We start from the raw sequence: 12,976 nt of genomic DNA, 5'->3' as shown, positions 1-12,976 counted from the left end.
TAAGCTTTTCTACTTTTTTGAGATCCGAGTGCAGGCTAAAAGCAAATGAAAAAAGATAGAAATATATATTGTAAAATAGCTAAAAGAGATAGGTTTAGGGGGTGGAGATAACATGAAAGAGAGACAAGGAAAGAGCGGTGACAGACAAAGAGGGAGTGTGGTTGACGTAGATAGAAGGGGAACTTGATTATTGTGTAATAAGGAAATTGTGAGACCCAGATTAACACCTTTCCAAAGATAACTTTACCAACATTGGCGGCGGAGCAGAGGATTATCTTTTGTGTTTGTGGGGGACGCAACAATAGATATCTATTGTTGCGTCCCCCCCCCAAACACAAAATATAATCCTCTGCTCCGCCGCCAATGTTTACCAAACAAGCTATTTGAAAACCATACTAAAAATCAATTTAGACCTATATAAGAAATTTGATTTTTATCTAGTTCATTTTTTATTAAATTAATTATCTTATTCATAGTTTCATGTTACTTTCCTTAGATTTGCATTTTCTCTTCATTTCTATAATCCGTTTCCTTCAGATTTTCCCTTATATCATTTTTTTTTCATTTCTATTAATTTTTCCTTCTTATTCATTTCCCTGTCTTTTGCTTCATTTCCGAGCCCCCTTATCATATTTGCTCATCTGTTTCCGTTACTTTGCTTGCATGTACCCCCATTGTGTGTTTTGATTTATCTTCATTTTTATTTCTTGCCGAAGTCAAAGTTTGGGGGGAGGATGTCACGGCATATGCCTATGTGTCGCCGCTGTATAGGCCGCCTAAGCTTTTGATATCAATAGACCTGCAAAATAAGTTCGAAATGTGGGCATAACATTCTATGAATATCACACTCAATAAAGAATGATCATCCCCCGGATCATCCTAAAAGAGTTATATTTGAAAAAAAAAATATATAGGCCCTATTCATTTTTAGGGCTTAAAGTCAAAGTGATGCTAGATACCAAAACCAAAGGCATCCACCGGCATCCATATACCGGAAGTAATCATAAGACCTACCATATGCACGCATACATAGTGCATGCAGTATATATACAGCGCTCGTATGATATGGAAACGTACCCGGTAGACGAGAGATTTGGATGCAGTCACATCATCGGTATGTTACAAATTTATGCGAGAAGCAGCGAGAGTGACCTACTATTGAGAACCGTGTGTTTATAATAGAGACACAATTGCGTCATACCTGTATCATGCTGTATTTCGCTTCATTTCAAGATTTATACACCTTAATTTCTAATGGATTGCTAGGTTTACGACTTAAAAAAAACCAAGGATAGCCAAAGTAAATTGACGCTGTCGACCACTGCCGATCGATCCCGCCGTCAGCCCAGGCGGGCTTAGCGTGTGAGCACAGCCTAACCTCTATTCTATTTAATAATCATCAGAATCTGATCATTCACCGTGCAACGCAGAGCTAGAGGCAGAGTGCCAGAGCAGAGCCAGCATCACCGGAGCCATCATCTACGGTACCGGGACAAGAGTTACCCTCGTCCTTAGCGGGCTGAACATGCATCTTGTGGTATTTTGATCCATGTCGGAATTTGTTTATGACTTCAGAGTTTGGAACGAATGGAGAGAATGATAGAATGATCCGAAATCATCCGACCATGATATACCGTATTGATGTTTAACAGTTTAGTTCAAACAAAGAGTACAGACCTAGTTATATCCTTGTCATTTGTTTTGTTCCTCTTAGTCTTACATGAGGACAAAAATTAAGGATTAGACTATATTTATTCAGACTCGTTTTTTTTTTTTGGATTTTTAGAGTCTACTTTGGTCTATTCCCACACAAAGTTCAAATCAATGTCTCTAATTCTGAAACCCAAAATGGATCCAAATTCAAACCAGAAACCAGATCTGCCTGCACTCCCAAAGAGTTTGAGTGGGCTTCTGAATGCCAACAGTGGAACTAGCCGTGAAATGGGTAGAATTTTAGCCCACCAAACGAACATACAGGACAGTCTGGCAGCTGGATTTTCACCAAGCCATGTTCATAAGAGCGGAGGAAGGAAAAAGAGGAAACGCATTGAAATACCAAGAGGAAATCTAGACGCTGCATTGGCCTTGCTTAGAAAAGAAATGGTAAGCTTCTGAGTAAAATGGGCAATTAGGATTGGAGGGGTATATTGAATATAGGCCTATGATGTGACATATATTGTTAATATGTTGGCATATTCCTGTCGTATTGAATTTAATATGTATTTTTTAGCGAGGATGATATGATTTTTAATAAAAATACGATTTTTGGCCTCTACAATATCCAAAATTATTGTGGTGATGGTGGTGGTGGTGATGATGGTGATGATGGTGGTGGTGGTGTGATGGTGATGATGGTGGTGGTGGTGGTGATGTTAATCATTTATTCATCAACATTATTCTATTTTCACCATTTTCATTATCATGATGATTATTATGGTTATTGCATATACATGTATAAATTTATAATCATTAATGTTTCTGGATGATTTCATTGACAGGTTGGTCTTCGTCAGCTGGATGTATCTCTCTTGAGTGAGCTATGGTCTTTAAATGAATCCATCCAAGATTATAAGTCAGACATGGAGAAGGTCGTTGATAGCTCTTCGGATCTGGACCCTGATGACTCTCAGCTCAGCCAACTATCGGCTCTAGATGAAGAACAAATGGAGGATTAACTGTGGATCTAGTCCCACTATAAGCCTAGACCAAGAACCAAGATGAAATCTAACTTATTATGTTTGATGAACAACCCATGGAAAAACAATTTAGACCCTTTGATATTTATTGTGTGACTCTGTCTGTAACCAATTTCAAAGCTTACAGAGAGATGAATATGTTCTGGTCAAGTGTTTTTACTACCGATATTGATATTCATGTCGGCACCAAAGAATGGAAGTTGGAACCCAGAGAGTTTGCACCAAAGGATGAAAACCAGATAAAAAGTATCCTTTTCAAGAGAACAGAAGAGGGTCTCCATGAATCACCTTCACAACATTTTATTGGTTAATTCTGTAATATGTTGATGATTCTTACCTGATTGCTAGCAATCGGGATCGACGGCTTTAGGTCCTCTCTGAGGGATCTGCAGTGTATGTGGAATCTTACATCACTATTAAATTGTGCATATTTGGGGATCGTGTGTACTTTAATTTGATAGTGATTTATTATGAAGTAGAACAGTTTTATAGACCTAATCAAGGCCTTGAGTCCTGGTAGACCTAGTCTTAAAGCCTAATGTTCACAATTTTGTGAAAGTGTCATAATTACAACGATAGCTACTGTTTTGCAATTTTGAAGTGGGAAAATAAGAATAATATGGTATGGTTGAATACTGAATTTTTGTAGAAATATTCATTGACAAAAAGAATAAGATTCATGCAGACTGCTGCAAGTCAAAGGGATTTGCTTAAAATTTGATTTTATGCCTCAAGTGACGCATGAATGAATTTTGCATGCGGGCCTGATGAATAAAAATCAATTGTAGAATATAAGGAGAAATGTCAACGTTGCACGCATTTCAGATTAAGCTTTTTGCTGTACAGTGTATTCAAGAATCATTTAATGTTTTGCAAAATTTTGCATGAAGTAAAGAGTAAAGTGGAGCGTTGTGGCCCAGTGGATTAGTCTTCGGACTTTGAAACAGAGGGTCGTGGGTTCGAATCCCAGCCATGGCGTAATTTCCTTCAGCAAGAAACTGATCCACAGTGTGCTGCACTCAACCCAGGTGAGGTAAATGGGTACCGGTAGGAAGTAATTCCTTAAAAAGCTGTGTGCGCTATGAACGCCTAGCTTAGCCGGGTAATATAGGAGCGCCTTGAGCACCTAACAAGGTGGATATGTGCGCAATATAAATACCCTATATTATTATTATTATTATTTATGTCCATGGCAGCCTAGTTTCACTGAATGAAGTACTGATTTTATGAAACTTTGGTTGTGTGATGGAAAACATAGTTAAAGTAATTCCACCTTGAGATACGAGGCCACAACAGGTGCATATTTATTTCAATCACTGGTTGAATTAAAGTTAAGATAAAAAATATACTTTTTGGTCTAAACCAATATTGAGTAAAGAGGGAACTTTTACATGTCAGATGGGTTGAACAACACAAAAGTCTGTGCAAAGCTTACACAATATTTCCTTAAAACTTACCCAGCATAATGTAGTGTTATACAACAAACATCAAGTTCTTTCTAACTGCATTGTAAAATGTGTTGTTTCTTGATGGTTCTTATTAATTTCTTATTCAATGTTTTTGTCCAACCTAAGATTTAGGTTGAAAGGATGAACAAAAGCTACAAGTTGTGAATTAATGGCAGTTAATAAAATAATTTCCATCATTACCCCAAATCTGATTTTCTTTATATCCTTTGGCAATTTAAGTAGAATACAACTCGCTTGTTTCATATTATCATAGATGGTCCCTCTCTCACCTTTTGTTCTCAGTGTGTGAATATGGAATGTACATTGTACTTTGTAGCTTCTTTCATGTAGTATGATGAAAGCTATCGACTGTACTCCTAGACAATTTACTCTTGTAGATGTGTAAATATGTATATTCTGTTTTCGTTTCTTGCCAGTGTATCTACTGTACATGTATGTAATCTGGTTGTGCAAGAAAATAAGATAATCATTGATTTGTTATGTAAAAAACATTGGTAAACCTTGCTTTTAAAATCAAAACTGTTGTGCCTTGCCAAGTGATGGTATTTTGTGAAAACAAAGTGTTTAGCAAATCATAAGGAATATGATTAAGAGAAAAGATCTGTGTACAGTCAGAAGCACAAATATTTAAAATGTGAATTAAAAAAAGAAGATAGAATGCTCATTAAAGAGTTCAAGAATATCCATTCTCAGGAATTCAAGTGTGCATTCTATTGGCCAACAATTTTTTTTGTTTTTCTGTATCTTTTTTAAAAAGTACTTTACAAAAGTCTTCAACAGTATTATACATTTGATAATCACTTGCCATGGGGTGTTGTTTACGTGTAACACTGTTTTGTAACAAGTTTATTGTTTGTTTACTTTCCTATGTGTAGGTCATTGTTTTAGTTTGAAAAGCTATCTTTTGTATCATTTGATTTCTATCGATCAGCCATGCCATTTCTTTGAGCAATCTTACTGTGGAACCATTTGTTAAATAATTATATGTACATTATTGGAATGAGCCAACATGAAAATACTGTTCAGATATGCCATTTGTTTGTCCAACTCATTAATAGATGAAGCTTCTTGCCAAGTATTGTGTAATGTGGTATTATCAAGCAGATTGCAATAGGTGAGGTCAGTAAATTTGATTTCAGGATTAATTGGGAAGTTGGCATCAGGAAGGAGATATGTAGAAAAACAGGAAATGTGTCATGTAAATTGTGCAACGTCGCTCATATTTTGGCTCAAAAACATGCCGGTACAGGGTATTATCTACAGTGACCAGGTGCCTTTTACACAAAGATCTATGTTGATCTTACTACTTTACATTTGATTTGTTTTCTTGATTGTGTTTAATGATCAGTGTAATGAAGATAAGCCTTGTAAAGACAAATAAACCACCAATGTATTGGTAATGGATGTCAGATCTCCTGAATGCATAATATTGAATTTATTTTGCAATGTCTTTCAGAAAGAGTTTTGACTCGACAGATTTTTGCAAGCAATGTGTATGCAAAAAAATAGCTGTATTGACTCACTGGGTGAAAAAAAAAAGATTTGTCATTTGTTGCGTGTCTGCAAAACTGTGTCTACATGTATGGTATGCATGACAGCCATTCATAAAAAATATTTTGGTTTAACTACATGTATGTATAGTTTTAATTAGGTTTAACAAGTAGCATGAAATTGGTACAAATTGCATTTTTCTGAACATAGTGAAATTCTTGTCCTTGCCTTGATGGTCAAGAAAACTTTTCATTGTTATTTCCGTACAAGGAACTTTTAAAGCTGTAATTTCCTGTAAATACTAACTTGAAAATATAAAGTGGAAAGCACATGCAGCATAATTACCATACTGCCATCATTTTGTTAACTGATAAACATTATAGTGAAAATTATATCTTCAACTTTAAAACTGTTTTCTCTTGGCAAAACATATTTGTTATGTTATTATTAACCCTATTAGATATTTTTACATACATGTACACTCTTCATCTCTTGGTACCTGAATATTTGGCAAGATTAATTTTCATGAATAACAAATTATCTTAAGTATTTGTCTGTGACAAAGGTGGAATTGACATGTGCCCTTCTACGTGAATTTTGAAGTTATTTGTTACTTGGCTACATGTATGTGTATGAGTTCTTTTGTTACACCAAACCGATTTACCATAAGTTAGAGGCAATAAGAAATGCCTTACTTTTTTCCCTATCCGAGTCTCTTCCCCTCTCAATGGTGGTATTACCAACTTACATGGTCTGGCCCTCTTCCTCCTTCACCCCCCCCCCTTTCACACCCACCCTCAGTCTAGTCATCTCCTGAAACAAAAAAGGGAATTTTGTGTTTTCTCAATAAGAAAGAGTACCTTCCTAGCATTAATTTTAATGTTTACATTGTACTTTACACATAATTATTAGCAAAAATACAAATGATATCATTTAAGTGTTGATGAATACACCTTACATATTCAAAAGGCCTTTTGGGTTTTTGGTTTTGGCCATCAAACGGGCATTTTTTCCCAAACTGTTATTCAAGAAAAGTGCAAGTGCCATTTTTGTTACTGTGACTATTAACACATAATGCATAAAATACATGTAGCTTGGGATGTGTTGTTTCATGAATGTGGTTAACACATCAGATATCTGTCTCGGTCATGTGGCTCAATTACATCCTGTCTGCATACCATTTGAGGTACATGTAGGGGTTGCCAATCGGGGCTTCAGGGGTCATTAACTTGATAGTATTGTGCATGCCCGTACATGGAAGGAGATATCTCCTTGATTATATCAAAATAACTTTATATCAAAACATTTAATAGTATCAATAAGGAGTTTAATGTCAAGTCACCAATAGTTTGTAGCACATACATGTATTGGCTGCCTCAATGACCGGTTTGAAGATTTGTTAGCACTAGTCTAGTGTGTCATTGAAGCAATGATTCATTACTTTGTATCACAATTGTGACATGTTTAGTCATCCTGACATTCTTCAAAATCAAGACAAAATGTTGCAATATTAGATTGGTATTAAAGAAGGAATATTTGTTTATTTTTTGCGTCATCATATATAATGAAATATGTTCTTTGTGCAAAGATGTTTTGTAGCTTTTTAAGTTATTTGCAATACAATCAAGTGAACAAGAAGGAACTCCCTGATGTTGAAAGTAACACTACCATTCAAAGTTCTTGATTGACTAAAATGACCACCATCATCACAATTACCACCATCTTCCTCATCATCATCATCAATCAATCAATCATCATCACCACCATCATCATCATCACCACCATCATCATCACCACCACCACCACCATATACCACCCAGCCATCATCACAATTACCACCATCTTCCTCATCATCACCACCACCACCACCATATACCACCCCCACCACCTTTACCATCCTCATATTTTATCATCTCTAGTGTTATTAGAAATATTACATCTTGAATAGGCAAACCTAAGAAGTTTGAAATATGACACAGCTGATTTAAAACCCATTTTGTAGATAATTTCTCATTATTTTCAAAAAATGTGATAACTCAATAATGGTTTGTTCGATCTGCATTTATAAATGCCCCAGTACTTCAATTTTATTCTTCATATTTATTGAACAAAACTATCAGCACAAAGCAGTTTACATGTATTACATAGTTGTTAATCGATAGTCTTTTGACATTACCTTGCAAATTGGTAGGAATAAGTGTTTAATCATTGGTGTACATTCATTTACTGAAAGCGTAGTCAGTTTGTGTACATAGAAACATGTTAACACATTTCTGTGTAAGATGTTATGACTTGGGAAGTCTTGAAGACAATTTAGTGAAACTGCCCCTGGTTTAGTTGAAGCTCTAGATGTGAGTAGTTTTAGATTGCAGTACTAATACTTCACAACTCTGCCTTATTGTGTTCATACAAGGTTGGTATTAATGGAAACCAAATACAAATTCTTTGGAAGCATTGAAAACGTGTCGGTATGTTTTAATTATTTAACTCTTGAATCAAACATGTACTGTAGGGGAATGAAGTGAGAGTTGAAAGAGAACAATGTAATTGGAGATGATGGGAGAGAGATTGGGAGTATTAAAGCTTATAAGTGCACCATAGTGACAACAAGATAATTTGGAGCAAGGTTGAATTTAATGAAACCTTAAGTTTTCTAAATTAAATTGAAGCATATTTTTTGTCAACATATTTGCCACCGACTGTCTGTGAAATACAGAAAAAAAATCAATAATAACTGGAAGAAGGGAAGGAAGAAAAAGAAAAATGAAAAAGTATTTTCTCTTTCCTATCCTCTTTCACTTTTTAAAACTTCTTAAAATGTTTGTTTCTAAATTTGTGAGGGTGAAACTCGATGGCCCCGTTATTGACTGGCTTTGAGGGAGAAACCATAAAGTTCCAAAGAAGTCTCATATTTCCCAAAGTACCGGTAGTTCCATATTGCCACAAGTCTTGACTAGGTCAATGAGAGTCAACTGAGGGGGAAGTGTGTGATATTTCCAGAAAATTGCTAATCAATATTATTAATACCTGCAGCTGTAAAATGTTTAATTCAATCTATTATTATTGGAGCAATTTTTTATGTTTGTCATTAGGATTTCAATTTATTGGTAAACCTGCTGAAATAATTGTGGCTATATTAATTGTGATGTATTAGTACAGCGCAGGCCCGTACCTTACATGCCTCACACATACACGTATTACATACATTTTCTTGATGTCGCTCCAGAGGCTCAGATATTAAATTACTATAAATATGGTTGAAAGCTCTATAGTGTCACGCAAATGGACAAGTACAACCATTACTGATATTAACATGATAGATTTATTCTTCAGTTACATATTTACATTTTGTGTCTTGTACATTTGGATCATTGGGGGAAGCAAGAGGAAATTACCCATTAAGTCTGCATTCATCATACTTTATCTCAAAATAAAAAATTAATAAAAATTTACATGCAATGTACACAATGCTGTCCCTGTTGAATCAAAAGGAAGGTTGTAAATATTCAATTAAGAAAAGTTTTTTTGGTGATAAATTGGTAGGTTATTTCATAAATAGAATCTGACAGTGAACTGATAATGGTCATAAAGTAAAAGATATTTTTAAAATCCTGATAAGAAAGATATAAAAAAAGGTTTAGCAGACATAGCAACAGGCAATGTATAAAAATAGATTCATAATCTATTGAGGCTCATTTTTGGAAATATATCAAAGCTATGTCAACTTGAAAAAGTAATGTGTTTGAATTGGACTATAGACCCAGTTTTTTATTCATCATAATTACAAATTCCATGTTATTCAGGTGGAAATATGTTTTTCAAAGAAATTAATATTATAATTGAGGCATCAGAGCATTTGGGTATACAAAATATTCATTCTCTATACATTAGCAGTTAAGTGAAGATAGCAGTTCTCAATCAGTCGTCAACAGAACAGTTGTTATAGTAAACATATAGATACTAATTCAACAATAATGTGTACGTGTATGCTGAGAACGTTGAAACAATACTTGGAAACTTGAGTAAGCTACCTTTTATCTTAATATTCAGTTTGAAATGAAACTACATATTTTGCAAATCATTTTATCAGGACTGAATTTAGGAAGTTCTATGTGTTACATGTCAATGTATGGCATAACAAGTAGATGTTTGTAAGAGAATAACATTAACTGATGCAGCTGTGCATAGAACAATTAATGATAATCTTTTCTTCCCTTCAGTCACAAACCTTCATGTCTCCAGATCATATTGGATCGCGCCCAAACTCTTACAAACAAAATACCTCCTGTTCAACCAAACATGTGAACATACCACACTAAAACCCAGAATCAACCTAATCCATGAAGATAAATATTCTCATAACCTGTACAATCATTTTACATATATGACTGATTTTTGTGACTAACTAGATGTGAAATTATAGAAAAAAAAAGCATCACCACTGTCATCATCAGCATCATAAAGAGGTATGATCATTGTATTTATAATGTGAGGAGGTATAGGAATATTGCTGCTAGGGAATGTTCATCTGCTAAAAACAAATTCATTTGAAAGACCAGAAGTTAGAAAGTCATCAAATCACAATATCTTCAATTCATTAATTTATAATAGAAAAACACAAAATGTACAAACCACATTCATATTAAACATCTTGCATATATCTTACAAATTTATGAATGCATTTGATATTGTTTACATCATAGTTCATAACCAAGTAAATTCAATATCTTACAATAAAAGAAGCACACGTGAATATAGGCTGGACTGAACATTCTGAATGGAGTGCTGGATGGAATAAAGAAGGCATAATAGAGATTTATTCTTACAAAACCATATATACAATGTACAGTAATATCGCAAAGCTATAAAAAGCAAGTTACACTTAAATTCATGTTTCATTTCAATGCAGTTCTCAAATCCCAAAATTGCAGGGTATTCTCCAATTGAATCACTTAAAAATATGCTAGCTTTGCATAAAAAGGAAGATTTTCATCATATCATTCACATGGTTGCAATGCAGCACATGAATACTTTGTTAAATTATTACAAAATCATTTCATCATTGCCTTAAAAAAAATCACACACTATCATTGGATCATAATCATTGCATATTATCACTACATCATTTATATCTGCTTCAAAACATCCAAACATATAAAACATTAGAAAATCATTGGATCAAATCTCAAGATTATTATTTAGATAACAAGATGTCATATATCCAATAAAAGAACAGCTGTAATTAATTTACAAGTAATGAACTAAAAATATTAACAGATAACAATCAAGTGGGACTATTGCATTATAATCACAGGTCTTTTACAACATGCAGTAATTTTCATTCATTAATGTATCACTGGGATAGCTGTACTATTTACACATTACCACATTGTTCATCAATAATGATTGATAGCATTTACAATTAAAAGGATGTTTGCCATATTGATGGAAAATACTGAATTAGTTGTTTCACAAATTTCAGAAGATATGAAAATTATAGCCAATTGACATAATCCAAGGTTAACAGATATGAGTGGACATTCAGAGTCCCCGAAAGCCATTTCCAGTCTCTAAATATTAATAAAAAGGTGAAAAATTTACTCCTTAAACTGAATTTCTATTTTCTAAAAACATTTTAATAAAGAAGGCACCTATAAATGTGTACGGTAGTCTTGTCTGATTAAATTTGTGCCTATCACCCCTCCCCCATATCACTTACATGTACATGTAATTTTATAATAGAATTTGTGACTTTAATTGCAATCTACATATCTGAATCCTTAATTAGCTTTAGGACAAGGTCTGCTATACTTGATCTTCTGCAACGACAGGTTTTTCTTTCTCATCTGAAGATCTAGATCAGGAAAAAATAAAATGTTAGAAATGCTAGCTGACATCTACTGCATTATTTCTTTGTTCTTGACTAAAAACATGGAGATTGTGAGATTTTATCATAACCCCCCCCCCCAAAAAAAAAAAATATATATATATATGAAACAGAAAAATATGGTATTTTATCATTTTAGCAATATATTTTCCCAGAAGTGCTAATTGAAATTGAAAGTCATTTCTATTTCCAATACAGAATTCGAAATCCCTGACTTAAAATGGTATTTCACTTATTATACAGGAAAGAGACCATAAAAGCTCACAGAAATTGGTCCAGTATAACGTCATTGTTTAAAGTGCTTATACCACATTTGGTTACCAAAGTGTGACCAGTTACTAAAATCTAGTTTCCCTTAGGACATGTTTTTGTAATAATGATAATGAAATTGCATCATTTTTTCCCCAGTAGAATAAAAAGTGCAGAAACTCACCCAGACTGAGCCTCATTAGAGCCAAGATCCACGGATGCCTTGATGTTATTAGATTGGAGAAACTTTGTCGCCCAAGATGGCATCTCTCCATTTTTAGTCTGCTCCTTGTTTTTTTTCTTCTTCAATTCCTTTGGTAGTTCTGGTTTTTCAACAGTCAGTGTGTCTGAAGGGAAACACAAAAATTGAAGAGGATGTAATATTACTCAATGGTCCTTACTGGCAAGTGAATGTATATATTTCAAGTTTCTTTTCTGCAATGATTCTAAACCTGAGCATGTTTCATCAATCTTAATATAATTTTTGAACTTCATTTTAATGAATGTAACACTCCCTTTTTCAAACAGTCAAGCGGAGATTCTTGTTAGTGATTTTCATTCACAAATTTCCCCTCCGCCAATAGGATCCAAAGATTTCACTACCTTACAACAATTGTCAAGGAAGTCACTGACTAATCGCTCAATCACAAAACATACACTCCCCAGATTGCCATTATTAGATTTTATAATTGATTTAAGATCTTCACAAAAGATCAAATATTTCTTTTAAACAAAATCTTGTTCAAACAGCATAGTTTACTTGCATATTTATAACTGTTTATGCATGTGCATCAATCTTTTTTAAAAGCTGATGTCAATGATGATGTTAGAAAAATAACAGACTTTGACAGTAAAAACATGTTTCAAATGAAAAATGCACCCAATAAATCTTCAAAACAACACCCATCAATGGTCCAATATACTTAAGTAGATTTAAAGCACATTGAAATAGAACAAATTATCCAACAGTAGAAGATTATCTTATCTACATGTACTACACACCAACAATGTTGTTTTTATGACACCCACATGAAACCAAACGTGAAGCCAAACAATGCATATGAACAAATAAAATAATCGATCATGCAGAACAGATTAAGACACTTCTAACAAAGGGACAAATTCTTAATTACCATAGGGTTCATAAGCTACTTTAATATAAATTGTAACTTGGTCTAATATCA

The 12,976-nt window shown here is 33.9% G+C and overlaps 2 protein-coding genes across 5 annotated transcripts in view; one reads left to right on the top strand and one right to left on the bottom strand.

Annotated features, from left to right (window-relative positions):
• Nucleotides 1–1,071: 1,071 nt before the first annotated feature.
• Nucleotides 1,072–7,199, top strand: LOC129264775 (leucine repeat adapter protein 25-like). The gene is made up of 2 exons (XM_054902716.2): nucleotides 1,072–2,103; nucleotides 2,499–7,199. The coding sequence occupies exons 1-2, from the start codon at nucleotides 1,825–1,827 to the stop codon at nucleotides 2,673–2,675; spliced, it is 456 nt and encodes a 151-aa protein (XP_054758691.1). The 5' UTR covers nucleotides 1,072–1,824; the 3' UTR covers nucleotides 2,676–7,199.
• A 1,760-nt stretch (nucleotides 7,200–8,959) lies between these two features.
• The window catches only part of LOC129264776 (uncharacterized), a 42,624-nt gene continuing 38,607 nt past the window's right edge, over nucleotides 8,960–12,976 (bottom strand). For all 4 annotated transcript variants that reach the window (XM_064102187.1, XM_064102188.1, XM_064102189.1 and 1 more), the window contains 2 exons: nucleotides 11,977–12,139; nucleotides 8,960–11,510 (listed from right to left, as the gene is read on the bottom strand). In XM_064102187.1, coding sequence (XP_063958257.1) covers nucleotides 11,462–11,510; nucleotides 11,977–12,139 — 212 coding nt within the window. In that variant the 3' untranslated portion in view covers nucleotides 8,960–11,461. The remainder of the gene's footprint in view (nucleotides 11,511–11,976; nucleotides 12,140–12,976) is intronic.

Source organism: Lytechinus pictus, chromosome 7 (genome assembly GCF_037042905.1).
Source record: "Lytechinus pictus isolate F3 Inbred chromosome 7, Lp3.0, whole genome shotgun sequence".
NCBI classification, from domain to species: Eukaryota; Metazoa; Echinodermata; class Echinoidea; order Temnopleuroida; family Toxopneustidae; genus Lytechinus; species Lytechinus pictus.
Note: the sequence above shows the minus strand (reverse complement) of the source record. Positions and strands in the feature narration are given on the sequence as shown.